Genomic DNA, 23,546 nt, shown 5'->3' with positions numbered 1-23,546 from the left:
GGTAGAGAAATGTCGTCGTCAGAAGAGAACTCGGTTGAGTAAGTCCAGACGAGTCTGCTGTAACTGGCTGAGGAAGTTGTGTCCTGCACAATAGTATCGGCCTAGTTCCTGTTGGGGAAGAGTCGTGGTGGAACTCCAGCCCCTGCTCTGCCCACCAAGCAACAATCCTAGAGGGTGGGCCTCCACAGAGTGGGGACCTTTTTCTAAGTGAAACAAGGCTCTATATTGATGAGTAAAAGTCCCGGAACCGCTGGCCTGGAGCTAGGAGTCCTATGTTCTAGTTCTGCCTTCACTCCCCAGGAGGGTCTGTCCCAACTGGAGAAATGGTTCTACTTCCCCACTGACTTATGAAACACAGTGTGACATAGTAGGTCAGAGGAGGAATACTATGAACAAAAATATGCCGTGGAGTTGATGTCAGATAAATGACTCACAGGAGACCCCAAGGGCCAGCTTTGTGACCCTGGGCAAGTTCCTCTCCCTTTCTGAGCCTGAGTGTTTCTATTTGTGAAATGGGGATGATAATCTGTACCTTGGACAACCTGCCATAGCTGTTGTAAGGATCAGACAAGTCGTGAGCATTCACAGCCTGTGAGCACTCACAAGATGGTAGTGTGTGTGTATCCTCATCCAGAAGTGGAAGTCTGGTCTCTGATAAACTGTGTGTCAAGCCACTGTGGAGGCAGGGGGCATATTATATCATACCCAAGATTCCTGCCAGCCCTACCGGGAACTCAATTAGCAGGTGTCCATGTTACGTGAGCTGAGGTCGGCCAGGCTCAGCCACTGTCAACCTGTTGGGGGTCCCTTCCTCCCTTCAAACTTCAGTTTCCATCTCAAAAATGAGAGAGGAGGGGAAGTGAGATGATCTTAAATGTTCCTTCAAACTCTGACATTTTCCAAGAACTGAATTTCTATACAATTCAGTCTGTGGTGTGACTATTTGGGACCTTCAGAACATCTGTTTAGTTCTCAATGAGGAAGTCAAAATGAGGCTGAGGAACGTCCAGCAAAAGGGAAGGCCTACAGGATAAAACATGGCGATGCTGTAACATGAATATTTAACTCTACATGCTTGGTAAACAGTCATGATGCTAATGGTAAAAATATGTATTTTTTTGCATCAAATACCCACAAATGCAAGCCAACTACTTTTTTCGATAACAAACCAAAGAAACAGTGATCTACTCCCACACTGGAGAAAAAAATGGATTGTGTTAGAGTTGAGAGGCTGTACTCCACACCACAACTGTATGTCTATTGGACATAAGAGACATTCAAAGTAATTTTGACAATCTAGGATTTTCACTTAAGATATCAAAACCTAACTTCCTCCCAACAATGTAGGATTCAGTACTAGCCTAGTAAAAATTGATTAAAAATGGTTTAGAATGGCCGGGCATGGTGGCTTACGCCTGTAATCCTAGCACTTTGGGAGGCTGAGGTGGGCGGATCACGAGGTCAGGAGATCGAGACCATCCTGGCTAACACGGTGAAACCCCGTCTCTACTAAAAATACAAAAAATTAGCCAGGTGTGGTGGCGGGCGCCTGTAGTCCCAGCTACTCGGGAGGTTGAGGCAGGAGAATGGCGTGAACCCGGGAGGCAGAGCTTGCAGTGATCCAAGATCGTGCCACTGCACTCCAGCCTGGGCGACAGAGCAACATTCCATCTCAAAAAAAAAAAAAAAAAAAAGAAAAAGGTTTAGAATAATTAATGACATGGTAAATGTCCATAGTTTATTTAAAAGTTTTTTTAAAAAGCAGATTACAAAATAATAGCAGATGATTCACTTTTGTTTACATGTGGAAATCCTTATATGCTATAGGGATATGTTTTTAAACATACCACGTCTGTGAGGACTATAGGTAACAAAAATTGTACCATACAGTTGCCCCTTGGTATCCATGGGGGATGGGTTCCAGGATCTCTGCCTATGCGAAAAGTTGTAATGCTTAAATTCTTTATATAAAATGGTGTATTATTTGCATATAAACTACACACAGTGTCACATAATACTTTCTTTCTTTTTCTTTCTTTTTTGTTTTTTTTTTTGAGACGGAGTCTCGCTCTGTCGCCCAGGCTGGACTGCAGTGGCGCAATCTCAGCTCACTGCAAGCTCCGCCTCCCGGGTTCACGTCATTCTCCTGCCTCAGCCTCTCCGAGTAGCTGGGACTACAGGCGCCCACCACCACGCCTGGCTAATTTTTTTGTATTTTTAGTAGAGACGGGTTTCACCGTGGTCTCGATCTCCTGACCTGGTGATCCTCCCGCCTCGGCCTCCCAAAGTGCTGGGATTACAAGCGTGAGCCACCGTGCCCGACCATTACTTTCTTTCTTTTTCTGTGCTTTCTTTTTAGAGATGGAGTGTCTCACTATGTTGCCCAGGCTGGTCTTGAGCTCCTGGGCTTAAGTGATTATCCTGCCTCTGCCTCCCAAGTAGCTGGGATTATAGAGGTGCACCACTGTGCCTACTTAAATCATCTCTATGTAAATAGCTGTTCCACTGTACTGTTTTTTATTCGTACTGTTTTTTTATTGTTGTTTGTTTGTTTATTTATTTATTGAGACAGAGTTTCACTGTTATTGCCCAGGCTAGAGTGCAGCGGTGTGATCTCAGCTCACTGCAATCTCTGCCTCCTGGGTTCAAGTGATTCTCCTGCCTCAGCCTCCTGAGTAGCTAGGATTACAGGTGCAGGCCACCACGCCTGAGATTACAGGAGTGAGCCACTGTGCCCGGCCTATTATTTTTTAAATATTCTTTATCTGTGGTTGGTTGAAATGATGGATGTAGAACCCATGAGTTTGGAGTGCTGACTGTACATGGGGTTCATGCTAGCTGAGTAGATTTACGCTGCTCTTGCCACAGGAACAAAAACCAGGTGCTAGATGTGTTCATTTGCTTCATGGTGGTGACCTTTTTACTATCTAAATGTGTACCAGAACACTATGTTGTATACCTTAAATATACACAATGACATTTCTTTAAAACATAAATAAACAGGCCGAGCTTGGAAGGCTATATTTCAAAACGTTAGGAGAAGCCCTCTCTGGGTGTTGGGGTTTGGGTATTATTTCTCTCTTTTTTGCTTGTCTGCCTTTTTAAATAATCATTAATGCCTCTGTAATCAAAGTTACAAGTCAGTCCAAGAAGCCTTCTGGGGAAGAATTCCCAGAAGGATTCCACAGGGCATGCCAATGGCTGGGAGGAGAGACCATGCTAACCCTGCTCATTCTCCTAACTGCTAACACATGTCAGAGCCATTTGGGGTCCTGATGTCACCCGGCGAGCCAGCTCGGCTGCGGTTATGATGTCATTCACTGCCTGGCTGGCGGCTCTGTGGCCAGTGAAGTCACCAGGGAGGAGAGTCCGTGGTGGCCCCTTATTCCCTCCAGAGCTGTCTCCTGGCTTCTACCCACAGGAAAACACAAAGAGATACCCAATGGGCTCCACGGCTGCATGTGGAGCAGCTGACAGGAGCCATGCCTGGGCCTGGAGGCCTGGGGGATGTTTTCTGGCCTTAGGCCTAAGCCTTCTCGGTCCTGCCCAACCTGCTCACTTCCTGCCACTGCACAATCGAGAGACAGTGCTCAAATCACAGCTCAATCTCCTGGGCTTTACAGGAGATTTTCATGGTCACTTTTGACTATTCCCCAGCACCCTGGAGGGCTGACCCCTGACATTGCCTCATCCTCCTGATGCCTCTGCCTGACAGCAGCCCCTTGGTGCCCTGCATGGTAACAACCCATCCCCAAAGGGCCTGGGCAGATGTCCTTCCTCCTCTGATTGCAGAGGTGGCCACACTTGGGCCCTCGTGCCAGACTGTTTAGGTCTAAATCTCTCCTACAGCAGCGTGGCCTTGGGCAGGACCTCTCAGGAATTGGGTGAAACGGATTTTTCACGGTTCATTTCTTGTGGGAATGACACGAAGAATTTTATGTACAAGTAAGTGGAGCAATACCTGACAATTTGGCTTCTGTCGGGTGATTATTTACTGTTTGTTAAGCAAATCATCCACTTCTCCTGCAGCTCGGAGCCCCCACTCCTTCTGGACATTTGCGAGTGCTCTGGCAACTTAACTTTCCCACGTAAACTCTCCCAGCCTCAGCTTCTCACTGGGGAAAGGGGAATGAAGACAGTTAATAACAGAACAAATATCTAATACTAACACTAGAAATGAACTCGGAAAGAAACATTTGGCTTGGTCTCCTTTCCCAGGTGCCGTGGAGATGTTTACAGAAGAGGTCATTGAAAAGCCAGGCAGTTTTTCTGGGTTCTTTTTAGCCCCGCTGATGGAGCTGGACCATACCTTTGTCGAAACCATCATGCACCCACATTTTTTATCCAGTTTCAATTCTTGCAAGCAAGAAAAGTGGTTGACAAGGAGAAGGGCGGTGGGTTTTGCCTTTCTGGCGTGTGGAACCACAACTAAAAGATTTTAACCCCAAAGTGTTTAAGCATGACCTTCTTGAGATGTCCAAGTTTAAGAGGGGATGAGGGACAATCTCTCACCAGCAGCCTCCTCCACCAACTCCCGGTCACCATCAGCCACATCATGACCCATGCAATGGATATGGGGTGTCACACAATTGTGTGGGGGCATCTGTGGGAATGAATTTAGGACATTCTTTTTTTTTTTTTTTTTTTTTTTTGAGATAGAGTCTCGCTCTGTCGCCAAGGCTGGAGTGCAGTGGTGCGATCTCGGCTCACTGCAAGCTCCACCTCCTGGGTTCACACCATTCTCCTGCCTCAGCCTCCCGAGTAGCTGGGACTACGGGCGCCCACCACCACACCCAGCTAATTTTTTGTATATTTAGTAGAGACAGGTTTTCACCATGTTGGCCAGTATGGTCTTAATCTCTTGACTTCGTGATCCACCCGCCTCGGCCTCCCAAAGTGCTGGGATTACAGGCGTGAGCCACTGCACCCGGCCAGGACATTCTTTTAACATGGAGCTGACAGAGTGTTTGGGGAAAATCTTGACTTTGTGTGGAACATGACTGGATTCTCACTGCATGGGATTTGCTTAGTTGCAATACATTCGCCACAGATTGTCCCGGCCAAAAGGCCTTGGTCCTAATTTATCCTGCCTGGCATCCTGGAGGCCACAGCCTCATGGGCCAGGAGGCTTTGTAGTCTCAGAATAAGATAACTTGAAGGGTGGTCCGTGGAGCCGCCAGCACAGTGCCTGACTCAGCGACACCTATCCATGGTGGTGATGGCTGCACTTCTGGTGTGCTTGGTAAATGGACGTATTTGCCAAAGAGGTGGATGTTTCTGTCTTCCTCATACTCTGGAGGCTTTGTGTATTACTTCTCTATTGCCAGTATGAAATATGACCACATATTTAGTGGTTTAAAATAATCCATAGTTAGCATCTCACATTTTGTGCAGATCAGAAGACTAACATGGGCCGTACCAGGTTTAACTCAAGGTGTTAGCAGGCCTGCCTTCCTTACAGGAGGCTCTGGTGAACAATTGACTTCCAAGCTCCAGGTTCCAGATAGAACCAGCTCCTTGCTGTTGTAGGACAGAAGTTTTTCTTTCCCTGCTGGCTGTCAGCTGGGGGCCACCCTTAGCTCCCAGAGGCCTCTGCCGGTCCTTGTATGTGAGCTCCCATGTCTCAGACCCAGCAATAGTGTGCGGAATCCTTCTCGAGCTTGAGATAGCTGCGCCCTCCCTTTCTGCCTTTGTCTTCCTCTGACTTTGGCCAGAGAACGTTCTCTGTTGTTAAGGGATCATGTGATTAGACTGGGCCCCAACTAGATGATTCAGAAATCTCTTTATGTTGAGGGTCCTAACCTTCATCACATCTGTGAAGTGCCTTTTGTCATGTAACTAACAGAAACCATTCATGGGCCGCAGGCATTAGGGCATGAACGCCTTGTCGGGCCATTATTCAGTCTACCACACACCACGGTGAATTTAGTCTCACTGTGAGAATGGACAGAGACTTTGAGCTGGGGATATCTGAGCTCTTACTCTCTCAGAAAGATCCATTGAGCACTCACTGTGTGCCAAGAACTTTTCTAAATGTTTGGGATACAAAATGGAAATGCTAAGACCACTAAGAAGGAGGAAGAGGAACAGGAGAAAGAGGAACTGACTCTTGAACTTCTATTATTGCCAGACACACTTTCTGCATTCTTTGTAATGCCCAAAGGGCATCTCATTACACACATGAGAAAGCTGGGGCTCTGGGGTTCGGGGGTTGAGAAACTGGCCAAGATCATCCAGCTTCTATGTTGCAGTCAGGACTCACCCTTCCTCTCCTCTCTGACTCTCCAGACTTTTGACCATCGAGATACCTCCAGTCCAGTCTATGAGGAAACACCACACCTGCTGGGACCAAGCTTTGGCCCCTCCCCACCAGGGTTCATTTTCCCTCTTCCTCTAGGGCTGAGGCTGTCTAGAACTGGAGGCGTGTGACTCACCTTGGTCTGAGTTTGTTACCTTCCAAGGGACTCATAGAGGTTTCCGGAGACGTCTGGAAGGAACAGCTGGCTGGCCTGTGGTCCCTCACCTGGATGACCAGAGTTCTTCTGCAGAAGCCAGGGGAGACTTTGGTGACGGGTACACTCTGGGCCCCGAAGTCTCCTCTGGCCAAATTTACATGTACTTGGCTGTCCAGGTGCATTCCTTCCTCTTTTTAATGACCCAATGTACTATTTATAGCTCTTCCTTTAAAGGGCAATGAGCTGTGGGCTTCAGTCCTCAGACTAAAGTCTTATAAAGAACTTGGAACAAATTAAGTGCTTTATACACACTATGGAACAAAGTCAGAAAAGCCACGGTGAAAAGCCAGCAACATCCAGATAAAAAGTGCAGAATCATGAGATTCACCTCCAGTTTCGAATATTCTTCTTCATTATGGCAATCACCTCTAGAGCAGTTGCAGTGTAACAGATACTTTTGTGTGGTTTTTATGTACATTAATTTATTTACTCCTTACAATAACCCTGAGAGATGGACATTTATATATTTTATCACTAACCTAGGACATGCTCAGAGATGTTAAGTAACTTGTTTTAGGACACAGAGCTAGAAAGGAGCAGAGGCTGGCTGCAAACACAGGTGTGCCCTCTGCCAGTGCTCACTTGTGTTCTTTTCACCAGGCCACACAGCGAGACCAGCAATTCCTCCAAGTCCATGATTCTATTTTTTTGTTTGTTTTTGAGACAGAGTCTCACTGTCACTCAGGCTGGAGTACAGTGGCACAATCTTGGCTCACTGCAATCTCTACCTTCTGGGCTCAAGCAATCCTCCCACCTCAGCCTCCCGAGTAGCTGGGACCACAGATGTGCACCCCCATGCCTGGCTAATTTTTGTATTTTTTGGGAGAGATGGGGTTTCACCATACTTTCCAGGCTGGTCTCGAACTCCCGAGCTCAGGTGATCCACTGGCCTTGGCCTCCCAAAGTGCTAAAATTACAGCCGTGAGCCACCATGCCCAGCCCATGATTCTATTTTATTCCTGCAACAACTCTGTGCAGACAGCAATTTTCTTTCCCTATTTTACAGTTAAACAAACTGAGCCTCAGGACGGCTGGAGTGCCTGGCCAAGGGGCACCATAAGGAACCACAGTAAGGAAGGACACCTGAAGGAGGGAGGAATGGAGGATTTGGAGCCTGACCCCAGAGCTTGGCCATTTTCGTGCTATGTTTTCCTTCTCCAGGACCAGATAGGTCCAGACACCAGGACTGATTTCTGAGGTCACACTGACTTTTCCATGCTAATAAAATAGGTGAGATCCATAGGTTTTCTTTCTGCCTAAAGGGGCTGACTTTTGCTTACTTTTCCTTGCTTCCTGTTTTTCTTCTTTTCAGATACCCTTTTCCCAGCTCTTCCACGGCTACCTCCAGCTCCTCAATCAGACACACAGAGATGTCATCTCCTCAGTGAGGGAACCGGGCCCCTCCGTCCCCATCATGCCCTCCTATGGCCTGGCACACAATTGGACTCCATGAATGTTTGGCAACAGCTGGACTAGGACGGGGAGGAAGGGCTGTGAATTCGTTCAGATGGTAGGGAGACACAATGAGCTTCAGCTTGAATGAGAAAGAGACAAGGAGGGTGGGAAAAATCCCAAAAGTTGGTGATCTTAGAAAAGGACCAGCAAAGGCCTGGGACAAACACAAGCCCCTGCATCATCTTTCAAAGCAGATGGAGCTCAGGTTGGGGGCAGAACACTGGCAGAGCCCAGACATTAGTCAGTTCCCCATGGGTGTTGATTAGCTGCTTCCCTGCCTGTGTCCCCATTGCGGCCATCCTCTCTTTTTGAAAGGCCAGAATGCCACTCGCATAGGCATGATTAGGACAGGGAGTGCAGGGCACTGCCTTAGACCCAGGAATCTTGTTCTGGGCAGGAACCTGGGATCACTGCAGAGAGAAGGATGGACAGGGTCCCGGGAAGTACCCCTGGGAAGATGGGGAGCTGATGGGCAATTTGACATGGACTTCAGAAGGGATCCGGGGCTTTCCCAGCAAGTGGGGGAGGCAGCCACTAAGGCTGTGGAAACTCACCAGATGTTTGAAGGCCTTAAGTGCTCCTCCTAGGCTCAGTACTGGTGCCTACAACACCACCCCCACATCCCTGAATACTCTGCACCAAGCTTGCTTATTATTTATTTATTTATTTGAGATAGAGTCTCACTCTGTCACTCAGGCTGGAGTGCAGTGGCGTGATCTCGGCTCACTCAACCTCTGCCTCCCGGGTTTAAGCAATTGTCTGCCTCAGCCTCCTGAGTAGGTGGGATTACAGGCATCTGCTACCGCACCTGGCTAATTTTTTTTTTTTTTTTTTTTGTATTTTTAGTAGCGCTGGGGTTTCACCATCTTAGCCAGGCTGGTCTTGAACTCCTGACCTCGTGATCCACTGCCTTGGCCTCCCAAAGTGCTGGGATTACAAGAATGAGCCACCGTGCCCTTCCACCAAGCTTATTTTTATTTGTCCTTTGCTTTTCAGCTTGGGGTCTCCTCTCTGGAGGACATCCACTAACATGACTTGGGTACCCTTCTTCTGCTCCTGAAGCCTCCCCTTTATTTTATCCCTATTATCACACGTATTCCACAGAATTGTGATTGGCTATTTCCTTGCCTGCGTCTCCCTCTAGACTTGGGGCTCCTCAAGCAAAGGGAGCTTTAATCATTGTACCTTCAGCACCAAACAAGGGGCCCGGTCCAAAGTGATGAATGAGCTCAACAGAAGTAGATTCTGGTCATGAAAATGTCTTCTAATTACTGTTCACCAGTTTCTAATTATGCAGGGCATTTAATTCTCTTGCCTTTTAAGAACCCCACAATACTGTTGGGAGAGGAATTAGTTATCTACATTTTCCAGGTGAAGCTAATGCCCAGATTGGTGAAGGGGTTTGTTCTGAATCATCCAGTTGGTGAGTTGCTGAGTCAAGAGTCAAAGGCCTGTCAGGCTCCAAATATCCATGTTCTTTCCTTTATATCCAAAGCCTTAAAGCAGTGATATCACAAACCTGGACAAGACCATCAGGACATTATAAAAATATGCAAATTCCTTGAAGATATGATAAAGACACAGAATTCAAGGAATTGAGAGAGCAAAAAAGGAAGGAAGGAAAGGAGGGAGAGAGAGAAAGAGGAAAGAAAAACAATTATAAAGTCTAGATAGAACAGTAAGATGTACCATAATATTACATATATTATATAATATTACAATTTGCTCTTCAGGTAAACAATGTTCCTCTTTAAATGCCCAGGGGTTATAACATGTACTAAGAGAATACAAACTATGATTTTAACCATGCTGCTTGGCCTGTAAACTATATATGTAACATTGGCAGAGCTCAGGTTCTAGTCAGTTCCCCATAGGTGTTGGTTAGGATAACAGTACATATATATAGCCTTAATACAGCAAATAAGGTTAACTGGCCTTTGGCTGTTGGAACTGACCTGTGAAACAAAGCTCAGAAGGCTGATTTGAGACTGCAGGACAAAGTAAATCTAAGAGTGTGGATGTTAAAGAGAAGGGGTGTTAAGGGATGAGGCCAAAGAGGGAAGAAGGAGGGGTGGGGGTATAAGCATGGTGCCATAGCTTGAATGTCCCCTCCAAAATTCATGTTGAAATTTAATTGCCAATGTAATAGTATTGAGAGGTGGAGCCTTTAAGAAGCCTTCATAGTAGCCCTCATGAATGGATTAATGCTGTTGTCATGGGAATTATCCTGAGAGGGGGCTCCTGATAAATGGATAAGTTTGGCCCCATTTCTGTGTTTCTCAAACTCGCTTCTGCCTTCTGCTAGATGCCAGTGCCATGCTGTTGAGCTTTCCAGTCTCCAGAACCACAAGCCAAATAAATTTCTGTTCTTTATAAATTACCTAGTCTGTGGTATTCTGTTATGGCAGCAGAAAATGGACTAAGACAGATGTAGGTTATGCTCATCATTTATGTAGAAAGGCAGGAAATAATTAGAAAATGTATGGAATACAAAAGAGAATTTTATTTTTTTTTAGAATTAAAAAGAAATCTCAAGAAGGAATAAAAAAGTACTGTTAGAAGTATAGGAGGTGGGTGGTATAAGTGAGTTAAACCCTCATTTTTCTCCGAAAGGAATAAATAGGTCTATATAAAGCTGATAAATCACAAACAGAGGTAACCTCACACTATCTAGACTTCTGGAGTGACTGAACTAAGATGGGAGCTGTTAGAAGAAGTTGCTTCTGGAAAATAGATTTATGGCAGACAGGAGGACCACATAAGACATTTCCTATGTAGAAGTATTGTTTATTTGAACCTTTAGGTTTGAGTGTTATATTACATCTATTTATTCTAAAAAATTTGGGAACAGGAATCTGCATTTTTAATCAGCTGCTCAGGAAATTTTTATGCTCTCAGCCCTGTCTTGGAACCATTGCCTATGGCTTTGGATGGCCTGGGAGGGGCTGTTCTTGTCTTCCCAGCTTCAGTGAGGACCTGGGGAATCTCTGAGCTTTGGGCATTTCTGCTGCCTTTGTAAAGGGGCTTGGAAGCTGGGGAACCTTGTAGGGTTACTTCACAACTTCCCTTTGAAAAGATCACTTGCTTCATCTTCCTGTACTTCTTGGTTGCTTCTAACTCAGGAGGAAGTTGACTCAGTCTCATGAGTGAGCTCCCAGATAATTTCTTCATTTTGTTTCTTAATTCATGCCTTACAGATTGTGAATATCACTCTGGTTCTCAATGCGAGGTGATGTCTCATTCACCTCCTGACTTTTGGTTGACCCTAAGCTTGATGTGGGTGTACTGGGACCTTCCTGTCCTTTAAAGATGGAGAAAAGAGATTATGACACCTTTACAGTTGCCCTGATGCACACTCATGTTTGCCCATTGCAGTTGGGAATGGGTTATGCAATCCCATGTGACTTCAAGAGGAATCTCTGCAACGCATGAGAAAGAGCATGAAAGATGCAGCGGGAGTCCAGAGCCCAGAGTTCTGAAGCCCGGTCTGAGAGGGCTGACCGTGGGGCCTGGGGCATTACCTTCCCCTACTTGTCTTAATAGGAACTCTGGTCTCCTGCAGCTCACACGCCCTAGCTATTGTACATTGTCTCTTCCACTACAGGTTTCTGAAGGTCGTTCCAGGGTAGGACTGTGATCGCCTGGCCTCTGGGTCCCTTCTATTTCCTATCTTTACCTTTCTCATGCATTCGCACATAGCAAGTGCCTCAAATCCATGGTTAACTTCAAGATCTTCATGAACAGCACTTTGCTGTTTTCTGTTCACATACATTCACACCCTTAATCACCAGGGTGAATCTGCAAAGTAGGCATTATTATTCTAACAGGATGTTAAAATGGGGTGTTTTCAAAGGCTGAGAACAAAATAGCAGGCGTCATCCGGTGGTGCTAGACCATACGTGCGGGGCTTGCAAAGGGGCGGTCAAAAACCAGTTCACCAACATTAGCCCATCACTAAACTCTAATGTGAAGGAATATGAACAATTTGTTTTCAGGGCCAATGCTGGTGAATTTAAGGGGTGTTTGTATTATATCAGGGTAGACTTTTTATTATCAGAAAAATCATGAGCTAGCTATATGAGGTTTGGTCCAAGGGCAGGATAAAACATACATCTGCACAGGTACAGTGATGCACTAGTTTTCTATGGCTGCTACAACAAATTTGCACAAATTTATGAGCTTAAAACAACACAAATATACTGTCTTACCATTCTGTTGGTCACAAATTCAACATGAATCTCAAATGAGTGAAAATTAAGGTGTCCACAGGGTGCAATCCTTTCTGGAGCCTCTAAGGGTGAATAATTTTCCTTTCCTTTTCCACCTTCTAGAGGACACCTATATTCCTAGCTTCATGATCTCCTTTCTCTATTCCAAAGCCAGCAAGATCAGGCCAAATTCTTCTCATGCTGCCATCTCTCTGGTCCTCTTTTCTGCCTCCCTCTTCTACTTTTAAGGACCCTGTGATTACATCAGCATCATCTGTGTAATTCCAGATATTTTAAAGTCAGTTGGTTAGCAACCTTAACTCCATCTGCAACTTTAATTTCCTCCAATCTTAGTTATCCCGTCTACCACAAATGGAGAAGGGTGGGAAAGAAATAACATTGCTTCCAGCTTGCACCTTGCTAAGCATTGCTCACCCTATTGAATCTATTCTACAGGTGAGGAAACTGCAGATCAGGGAGATTAGGAGTGGTGTCCACTTTTGACTATGCATTGCAATCCCTTAATGCCTGGCCCCATCCTCCAGGGATTCTAATCTAATTGGTCTGGGATATGGTCTGGGCATTGGGAGGCTGTGAAAGTTCCCAGGTGATTCCAATGAACGGTCGAGGCTGGAAACCACTGGTCCAAGGAATTACTCCAATTCATCCAAACACCTGGACAAACATGGTACTACAGCCCAGCCTATCTCACTTCAAAGTCCCACTAAGGGGCTGGTGGAGGAGAAACCTCCTACCCTTTCCCTGCAGGGAATTTTCATTTTAACTAAAAACAGACTGATTAAAACCAAAGGAACAGAGCTTCAGGGGTAGAATATCAAGCACTGAATTCCTGATGGCAACACAAAAACAAGCTTTCCTTTCTTAAAGAAAAATGAGACAGTGTTCAGAGGACAGAATCTCATATAGGGCATGAGACCTTGATAAATTACACTGCTTTTATTTTATTTCTATCATTATTAGGGCCAGACTATAGAGAGGGCTATGCCAGAAGGAACTTCTAGATACCTGAAGCCTCATTCCAAAACCCACAGAGGCCCCTTCCTCTTCCTCCTCTTAGAGAGTCTGATTTGAGGCCTTTCCCATAGCACTGCATCAGCCCAGCCCCCACCCCTCCTGGACATGCTGTCCAGTCCCCAAGCCCTGGGTCCCATAGTGGTTTACATTGTGAACCCTCCAAAAGATACATCTAAGTCCTAACCCTCAGTGCCTGTTGATGTGAACTTGTTTAGAATTAGGGTCTTTGCACATGTAATTAAATTAGGGATCTTGGGATAAGATCATTTTGGATTTAGGGTGGCCCAAATCCAATGACTGGTGTCCTTCTAAGAGAAAAGAGAGGGAAGTTGATGCACAGAGAAGAAGGCCAGTGATGACAGAGGAAGGGATCAGAAGGCAGTAATGAGCTAAGAAACACCACTGGCCACCAGCAGCCACTGGAAGGTGGGAGAGAGGCCTGGGCTGGATCCTCCTTCAGAGTCTTGGAGGGGGAATGGCCCCAGTAACACCTCAATCCAGGGCCTCTAGTGTCCAGAACTATGAAATAATACATTTCTGTCGTTTCAAGCCACTCAGTTTGTGAAAATTTTGACAGTAGCCACAGACAACTAATACAGGTCTCATCCATCCCCCAGTCTGGATACCGCAGGAGACCCAAACACAGTGAGAATGCAGAGCACTACCTCCTGGAGCCATGTCTCCTGCCCCTGTCTGAGCCCCCAGATCCTGGAGTCTTACCCTGGATTAAGGGTACACCAAGGAAGCACCAGGGCCATGATACCTGATTCTGGGAACTCGAGAGCACCTCCAAATATGGCCCATGATTTTCAACCCACACTGCACTAAAGGAGTAAAAAGGTGCTTGAGGCCAACTCCAACCCTGGGCCATGCCAGGAGAGCCCCAAGGATGGGGAAATGGCCCCAACTCTCATAGTCTTGGGGGCATCCATTGTCTACCCAATAACTGTCTCCTCATTCATTGCTGCTAACTGCACCCCAGCTTTGTTGGGACAGCAATATATCCTGCTCTGGAGCATAAGTCATGCCTGGTATAATTGGATCACAGAAGGCCCTTTCATCCCTCATTGCCAGTGGTGGTTTAAAAGGGAGCACATGGTCAGGCGCGGTGGCTCACATCTGTAATCTCAGCACTTTGAGGTGGGGAGATCACTTGAGGGCAGGACTTTGAGACCAGCCTGACCCACATGGTGAAACTCTGTCTCTACTAAAAATACAAAAAAAAAAAAAAAAAAAAATGGTTGTACATGCTTGTAATCCCAGCTACTTGGGATTCCTTGAAGCCGGAGAATCCTTGAACCTGGGAGGCAGAGGTTGTGGTGAGCCAAGATCGTGCCAAGAAAGAAAGAAAGAAAGAAAAAGGAGCACATGACTTAGTTCTAGCCAAAAAGATGTAAGGGGAATTCTGCTGAGAACCTCTGGGAAAAAATGTTTCCTCTGAAAAAAGAAAGCAGCACTGGAGGGGAAAGCCCTTTACTTCCTTCCCCATTTGCCTCCAGCATGAGATGCTGTTGGGGATTGTGTGTGATGTCTGGAGCTGTGGCAGCCATAATGTCAATGAATTGAAACACCATTCATGTGCTGAAGATGGCAAAGAGGATGGTTGGAAAGAGTCTGCGTCCTTAATGACATCACTGAGACACTGATCAACCCTGGGACCATCTACCTATCGAGTTTCCTTTGGTTAAGGCCTTTTAGTTCAGTAGTTAGGTGCTTTCGCTGAACCGTCCTAACAGAGCCTATAATGCAGGTTGGAGGCTAGTCAGGGCTTTCAGTGCTATCAGTAGGTTTTGTAGGACACACAACGTGGCCCTAGGCCTGTATTTTATAGTCCATACAGTGCATGGAAACAGAGAAATGGGAAAACCTGAGTTGGACTCTGATTCTCCTCCTCTTCACCATGTGAATTCATGTATAGTGTAAGTCTTTCTGAGCCTCACCTTCCACATTTGCAAGATAAGACAACAATCTCAGCCTACAAATCATCATTAATTTGCTCTGAACTCAAATAACATGATGGGTGTGAATGCATTTGATGGCATGCCATCTAAATGAACAAGACTGTTAACCAGCTCCACTTGCTTTTACTTTGGGTGAAGTGTGTGTCCATGTGTGTGTGAAAGGGGGTGGAGAGACAGAACGTTTTAACCAGAATATTTGCCTTAAACGTGTGTCCCTTAGGAGGGTGAACATTGCTTATCTGGGAATCCAAATCATCCCAAAGTTGGGGCAATTCTATCACCTTGCACCAACCCCCTCTCACATTTAATCAAGTTCCATCAGTTCTACTTCCTCCAGGGCCTGTGGCTCTGTTTCTTGCCCCAGCTCCATCCTCACTGTCTTGCTTCAGAGTGCATTGCTTCTTGCTGGACCATTGCACCCATTTCAGTTGGTCTTCTACTTCCACTCTGGAACCTTTGTGAGTGAGTCTTTTCTACCACTCAAGTGGGACTATGCCACCTGGGGCCTGCTCTTGATGGATCCCCATTTTTTATGTCATTGTTTGCCCAGCATTCTCTCCTTCTGGAGGAGCAAAGTCCTTGTTTCTCCAGCACCCAGCACAGGGCCTGGTGCATAACAGATGCTCATAAACATTTGTTGAATGGAAACAGCAGCCTGGGATTCAAACCTTAGAAAGATTATTAAGATATAGTTGGTGTTACCCATGAATTGCCTTGGATTCACATATTAGAGTCAACAATGCTTCACTGCATGTAGATACTTTATTGAAGGTAAGTGGCTATTTTAGAGAAAAAGATGACCATAGTGGGCAGCCTCGGGTGAGATTTCTGGGGAGCTCAGGGGCTGGTCACTTGCTGTAGCTCTTAGAGCCTGGTTCCTGGAGGCTTAGAAGATCTTCTCTTAGCCCAGATCCAGCCGTCAACTCCCCCTCTTGACTCTCTGCTGACTGCCCTCCCTTGGCTCCATCTGAAACAGAGGGGCAAGGAAGGTTGGTCCAAGGCAGCTTAGGACTTCTCTTCTCTGGTCCCTTCCTTTTGTCCCAAAGAGACCCCAGCCTCCAGTTGGCATTTCTTGCTAATGCCCTTTAGAGGGAACTTTCCACTGGCTGAGGTGCCAGATTCATCTCCTGGCTATAGGGACATGCTAAGGGTATGATGGTACTTGGATTCGTTGTCAGCAGACAGACACTTGGCCTTGGAAGCTAAAAGCAGAGCTGAAAATCTAAACTATAGCTGGACAAGATCCCTTCCCTGTTTAATGGCCCACTCCAATTTCTCTGTACCTGAAAAACTCCTGTCATTCTAAAAACCACAGCCCAGCATCACCTCTCCTGGGGACCCTTCCCAGAGCCTCCAGGGAGGAGTGAGTCCTCCTTCCTCTGGGCTCCTGCTCACTCAGACACAAGTTTCCATCATGGCCCCAGGAAAGCTGAGGGCCATCCCCTAGGTTGTGTCACTCACACCCACTATTCCAAAGCTTCCTAAGGGCCTTGTGTTTACTGTCTATTCCCAGCACCTTCATTATGATTTATTTTCTCTCCTTAACATCTCTGCAACAGGAAGAGGTAGAAATGCCCACTTTTCCCCTGGCTAGAGTTACCTCTCCAAGATTTTCTATCTAGGCCTTCAAGGGCTGTGAGGATGAGATTCAAGACACTCCCTTCTCTTCCCATACCAACGTTCTAGGCTGGAAGCCTTGATGTTGGTTCATCATTCTACCCCCCACAGACCTTCTCTCCTAGCCACCCCACTGCCCTCTTCCTGTGCCTCTCTTTCTTTTCCTTCCAGCCCTACATCAGAACAGGAGGCCCTTGGCAACGTGGAGCTCCCCAGACCATGAACAACTCACAGGAAGGGGCTGTGCCATTGGCACACATTGTGCAATTGGTGACCCCTTGGCTCCAATGCACGCAGCACAGGTCTCATGTAGCGAGCACAGCAGATGCTGAGATCAACACCCAGCTCCCTCCACTTGTCCCAGGGCTTTGCTACCTGCAGATGCCTTCAGAGACGAGATGTACTTGGACCAGAAGGAGCAATCGGCTTTCTTCAGGCCCTGTCGATTGGGGAGCAGCGCACTGAATTCCTTGTAGTTCTCTCCACCAGCATGGGGTACAAAGTCAGGCCAGGGAGTTGCAAATGTGGGTACTTTCCGTGAGAACTCATAAGGGTAGTTGGGATTTCTGGGAAAATGAGAAGAAAGAAATATCCATGAGGGAAATTTGTCTTTCCTTTCATCACCTGAATCACTTCCCACTTGCACTTGGTATCCGAGGGACAATTCATGTATCTGTAGGTGTCAAGGCTGCATGTGAACTCCCCAAATCTGGCTTCTGGGGTTGTGATCTTGACTGCACTGCAAAGCTAAGCCATTTCTCGGTGAGGAAAAGTGTTGAGGTCATGACCTGGTAGCATTACCCAGGACCTAGCGCTGCCCTCTGTCTTTGTGAACGTTCAGGAGATCACTGTGCTCTTCTCTTTCTTGATGTCCTCAGATCTAGACACCATAGCTAGCCTTTGGAATGTCCTTGTTTGTCCAAGGCCTGGGCAGAAGGGTGAATCTGTAGGCCAGCTCCCCCATAAAGGGGATATCACACCTGTTCGGATAAAGGCTCCTTCCCAAATTTGCTGCCCAGGCCCATCTTCTGGCATGTCCTGCCATGTAGCCCAAACACCAGCCCTGCAGCCACCTGGCATTTCCCAGATAAGGTGTGTCCTCTCATCCACGCTGCATTTGCCCAGACCTCCTTCCTGGAAGCATCTTCTTCTTCTTTGCTTATATAAATATTCTATTTATCCCCCAAGGCCCAGCTTAAATGTGACTTCCTCAGTGAAATATTTTTAAAACCCTAATTAGAAGAAATGTGATTTTCTGCTCAACTCCCATAACAAACTGCATAAAGCTTTATTTTCTCCTGCTTTGAATTATGGTTCATTTTTATGTTTTTAGACTATTAGTAACTGGTAGCTGGGTCATGACTTTTGCACCTTTTTATCTTTCCAGGGAACCTAGCACAGTTCTAGGTAATCAACTCACATCAGGCAAAAAGATATAAGGAAACAGGTAAACTACCATGAAGAGGAAAGAGTAGGAACCAATTCTGCAGGTGGGGACAGCGAGTATACTTCATTGGACTGGAGTACAGGCAGGCGAGGAAGAGGAAGAGCCTCAAGGTGAATAAAGGAGAGCCCTGAGCATTTCAACTTAAGCTGAAAACCCAAGGCACTGGTATTCCCCTCTGTGGAGAGAGAGTGGCTCTCCTCCAAGTGGTTTTCCCTCCAGGGGACATTCGACATGCTTCGTTCTCAAAACTGGGCCGAGGTGGGCACCACTGGCATCTGGTGGACATCTAGAGGCCAAGGATGCTGTTAAACATCCAGCAATGCACAGGACGCAGCCAAGATTTATCCAGCCCCCAGTGTCAATAGTGCTAAGGTTGAGGAACCCTGATCTAGAGTCATCGAATGCAGCTGGTATAATTAGAGCTTTTCTTCGGGAAGATTAATGTATGCAAAAGCAATTTTGGCTAGGAGAGGGTGACTGAGACAGGGAGGCCAGTGGCTGGTGATTATAATGTCTATGGAGGAAAGGATGAGTCCATCGACGCAAATTGGGTCTTTGTGTTCTGCTTGAAGGAAGGGGGAGGAAAAGCACAGTGACAGAATTCTGAACAAGTGGCCCAAAATTACCCCGATCTGATGAAGTGGGAAAAGTACTGCATGATTTTCAGCGACAGGCTCTTCTCCTCCAGAGAAAACTGCCCCTCGTAGGCTGGGTAGAAGGGAAGCCCAAAGGCAAACTGAACATCCGCCAGCAACTCCAGGCTGAGAAAACAGAGGAAAAGCAGCAGCAAAAGGTCAAGAGAAAGTAAACTACTCAAAAACACAAACAAACAAACAAAAATATTTCTTCTAAAACCAAGACTTTCCCTTCTTTACATCATATCTAAGGATCCTGTTTAGTGCCCAGTTGAGTGGAGATTTGGCTTGGCCTAAATTTAGTCCAGTGGCCCCCTGGGGGCAGATCCATGGCATGTCTGTTGCTAAAGTGAGACCAACACTGAACACTTAAATCTCTGGAAATAATGCCTGCGAGAAACCTCCCAACACAATGATTTTTGGGTCATATTCTAACCATGATACTTATGGTATCACTGGATATTGGTGTTCTTCTAGTCACTGAAAAAGCAATAATGAAAGTAGCTTGTATTTGAGCCCATTCTCTGCACTAGCCCATGTTCATATACAACTCACACTCTTATGACTCTTCAAGGACATTTATCCATGAAGCCCAGCCCAGCACAGTACCTGGCAAGTAGGAGTTATTCAATAAATACATGCTAGACTGGATTAAATATCTAGGAAGCAGCATCCTGGTGGGAATAATGACTTGGAAGCCAGTCCAGTGGTGTGAATGGCCCGGGCTGGAGCTGGTGCTGAGGAGCCCGGTACATGGGCCATGGAGTGGAGTGAGCATTGGGAACCAGGGAGAGTGGCAGAGTGGAAAAGGCAGGATGGATTTCACCACTGCATAGTAAAGAATCGGGCTTTGCCCAAAGAGAGGTCTGGACTTTGCCTTTGGCTTCTGGAAGGTGAGTCATACCCCACTGCCAGTCTTGTTGAAGCTGTCTTGTGTCTCAATCACCACACTCCCTCTGCGGCGGCCACAGAGAAGCCAGGAGGCCCGGGGTAATAGGGCCCCCTTCCTCTTTCTTCCTCCAGGGATATCTGGCCGACTTTCTCCCACTGGGGCCTAGTCCTTCTCCTCACAGTGGGATGAAAGGTTCAACAGCCTGTTTCTCGGGAGGCCCTTCTGGAAAACTGGCTGTATTAATTCTCTGTTGCTGCCCTAAGAAATTACCACAAACTCAGTGGCTTAAAACAACACAAATTACTATCTGACAGTGTCTGGAGTTCAGAAATCCAGGATGGGTCTTAGTGGACTAAAATCAAAGGGTGAGTGGGCTGCGTTCCTTCTGAAAGCTCTGGGGAGAATACTTTTCTTGACCATTCAGATTTGTGGCAGGATTCAGTTCCTTGAGGTAGAGGACCCAGGCCCCCGTTTTCCTGCTGGCTACAAGCCGAGGGCCATTCCCAGTCACTAGAGGCTGCCGATCAGAACCGCCTTCCTCCATCCTCAGAGTGGCCAAGTCCTTCCGATGCTGCATTTCTTTGGAACACTCCCCTGCTTAGAGCACTCATGTGACTAAATCAAGCCTACCAGGACAAGCTCCCATCTCAAGGTCTTGAACCTTAGCCGCACCTGCAAAGTTCCTTTGCCATGGGAGGTAACATATTCACAGGTTTCAGGGTTCAGGACTTGGACATTTTGTGGGAGCATAACCGCTACCACAACAGCCTGGTCTACTGTTTCCTCCAGAGGAAGCTGCATTCCAAGTATTCTAGTGAACAGAAATAAACTTTATTTTTTTATTTTTATTTTTTGAGACGGAGTCTTGCTCTGTCGCCCAGGCTGGAGTGCAGTGGCGCAATCTCGGCTCACTGCAAGCTCCACCTCCTGGGTTCACGCCATTCTCCTGCCTCAGCCTCTCCAAGTAGCTGGGACTACAGGTGCCCGCCACCAAGCCCGGCTAATTTTTTTTTGTATTTTTAGTAGAGACGGGGTTTCACTATGGTCTCGATCTCCTGACCTCGTGATCCGCCCACCTCGGCCTCCCAAAGTGCTGGGATTACAGGCTTGAGCCACCACGCCCGGCCCAGAAATAAACTTTAAAGGCCAGAGTGCTCTGTTGAAACCCCAGCTCAGTCACTGACTAGTGTGCAATCTTGGACAAGCTGTCTAATGTCTCTGGGTCTGAGTGTCCTCCTCTGTAAAATGGTGACACAATTATGCTTATTTCAGATGCTGAACGAGGTTTAGCAATAAAACATTTTTAATCTCTCTGACCCAGTTTCTGGCTCATTTCCTTTTTGATTAACTGAGAGAGACATCTGAAAGCTTAAGAGTGGGAGTCCTTAACTTGTAGGAGGTTGGGGAGGTCTCACTGCAGGGTTTTGGAGATCCACAAGTTCCCTAAAATTACACATAAAATGCTGTGAAGTATATAGGTGGATCTCTCTTGAGAGATGTTTCATATCCTCAATCACATTCTCAAGAAAGTCATGTGCTGATAAATATTTAATAATCAGCTGAGCGTGATGGCTCATGGCTATAATCCCAGGACTTTGGGAGGCCAAGGCAGGTGGATTGCTTGAGCTCAGGAGTTCAAAACCAGCCTGGGCAACATGACAAAATCCCATCTCTACAAAAAATACAAAAATTAGCTGGATGTGGTGCCGTGTGCCTATAGTCCCAGCTACTTGGGGGGCAGTGAGGCAGGAGGATCACTTGAGCCCAGGAGGTCGAGGCTGCAGTGAGCCACGATTGTACCACTGCATGCCAGTCTGGGTGACAAAGTGATACTCTTTCTCAAAAAAAGAAAAACATTTAATAATTGACCCCCTGAGGGAAAGGAAATCCTATTTGTAATATTCGCCAATTTTTACAGTGTAAATACTCCCACCTTAGCCAATTTCAAAGTGATGTCATTAAGCATGGTGCTGGGAAGCAATGTGTATCACCAGCTCTCGTGAACTTGTATGATCCGGCTCCAGGCCACCACTGTCTGCGACCTTAGAAAGACCACAGAGCACTGCTTTGGGGGAAAGGCCTGGCATTCCAGCCCATCCCATCTGTTTAATTTGAGAGCCTGTTGTGTATGAGGATTTCTGCTTTGTTTTTTCCTTAGCCGAGCTGATCTCTATCAGATACAGGAGTTATTCTGAGCAGTTTAAGAGACATCTGGAGGAGGCACAAACAGTGGAGCCTCTGAAGAGGGAATCTGGGAGTCGAGGACCAAGTCCTGAGCGAATCTGGGCACTGGCTGGGGGTCCCAGGACCCTGTGGAGGAAGAAAAGGGGATTTGGATTCAGCAGCAACAGAGGAAGATCCAGAAGAACATGCCAGGGTCTGACAAGGTAAAAGGAGAGACTCAACTGAGTGGCCCTGGTGCTCGCAGACTTGGAGTAGGCAGTTCATGTGTGCTCATGTGGCTTCGTTGCTCTGCGCTGTGTCTGATCACTGATAAATCATACGCCCAAACCCGTGGCAGCTGTGTCAGTATATGGTCAGCCTGGAGGCATTTAGCTTTCACTTGTCGTCTGCTGTTTTTGGCAATCACACTGCAGTGGAACTTGCCCCTTATCTGACAGCTGCTCATTCTATGCCCAGGGCCAGATCTGACTCTTCTCCTTGTCACATGGAGAGGCAGACTTTGGGCTTGGGAAAGCTACCTGCCCAAGCTGGGCAAGCTCTGTTCAAGTCCCACTTCCACTGCTGAATCTCTGAGCCTTGGTTTTCCTATCAGTAAATCATCTCTGTTCAGCCTCCCATATGGTATATTGGATGCTCATAGATCAAGTGGGTGTAAATTCCTTTAAAAACTATAAGTTGCCACCCAAGGAAGAGTTAAGGTTGCTGAAGTTGATAAACTTACATTTAACCAGACTGTGGAAAGAACTGACCAGCCACAGAGCTCTGCGGATGACTGTGTGTGTGTGTGTGTGTGTGTGTGTGTATGTGTGTGTATGCTTTTTGTTTCAGTTTCAGGATTTGAATGCCGTCCAGTGAGGACGGTGGCAAATTAGAAAAGGGGTGTTGGGACTAAGAGCCTACTCCACCCACAGTTGCCGAATGCCTACTGTGCACTGTCCTCTGGATGGATGCTGAGGCTCAAAAGGTGGCCGTTCTGCTGAGGAGCTCACATTCTAACAAGAAAGTGCGATCAGCCACTGCTTTTCAAAAATAAAACGTTGTGAGTTGTACGATAGATAGGTAGGTATCTATCAAGTGATAGAATTACTTACCAACTACCATAAGAAGAGAGAGAAATGAAATACCATTTATTCCAGGCAAGAAAATGGAAAGGAGTTTATGGAAGCCGAGAGAGAGAAGGCTGCGGTGGACTTGTGCTTAGACAGATGAGTAGGGTTAGTGAGTGGACGAGGCAAGGAAGGGCATGTGGGTAGCGACTCAACACTTGTGCCATCACGGAGTGGGCTCTGTGCTCGGTATGGAGCAAGGAATGACAAGGGATATGGCTGAGTACAAGGTGAGCCAGGGCGGGTGGGGGCTGGTGCAGGTGGCAGAAAACAGTCCCCAAGGTGCTGGCCTCACAGGTCCTGCTGAGAAGGGCAATTGGAACTTTTTCTAGTCCAGAAAAATCCAAAGTCTGAAAACCACTAAACTGTATGCTTGCTAAGGTCTACTGGACTCTAATTCTTTGAAAGGTGTGACAGCCTAGACCAGAAGAATTGATGGTCATGTTTTAAAAAGGCTGGGAACCCTGGGGGTTTCTTAGCAAATGAGTTGT

The 23,546-nt window shown here is 46.6% G+C and overlaps 1 protein-coding gene across 1 annotated transcript in view; it reads right to left on the bottom strand.

The window, feature by feature from the left end:
• Positions 1–15,917: 15,917 nt before the first annotated feature.
• The window catches only part of TG (thyroglobulin), a 272,911-nt gene continuing 265,282 nt past the window's right edge, over positions 15,918–23,546 (bottom strand). Inside the window, exons 46-48 of the mRNA XM_032760475.2 lie at positions 18,865–18,999; positions 17,167–17,357; positions 15,918–16,141 (exon numbers count right to left, since the gene is read on the bottom strand). Coding sequence (XP_032616366.1) covers positions 16,023–16,141; positions 17,167–17,357; positions 18,865–18,999 — 445 coding nt within the window. The 3' untranslated portion in view covers positions 15,918–16,022. The remainder of the gene's footprint in view (positions 16,142–17,166; positions 17,358–18,864; positions 19,000–23,546) is intronic.

This window comes from Hylobates moloch, unplaced genomic scaffold (assembly GCF_009828535.3).
Source record: "Hylobates moloch isolate HMO894 unplaced genomic scaffold, HMol_V3 SCAFFOLD_9, whole genome shotgun sequence".
In the NCBI taxonomy this organism is placed as follows: domain Eukaryota; kingdom Metazoa; phylum Chordata; class Mammalia; order Primates; family Hylobatidae; genus Hylobates; species Hylobates moloch.
This window is presented reverse-complemented; position numbering and strand designations above follow the sequence as displayed.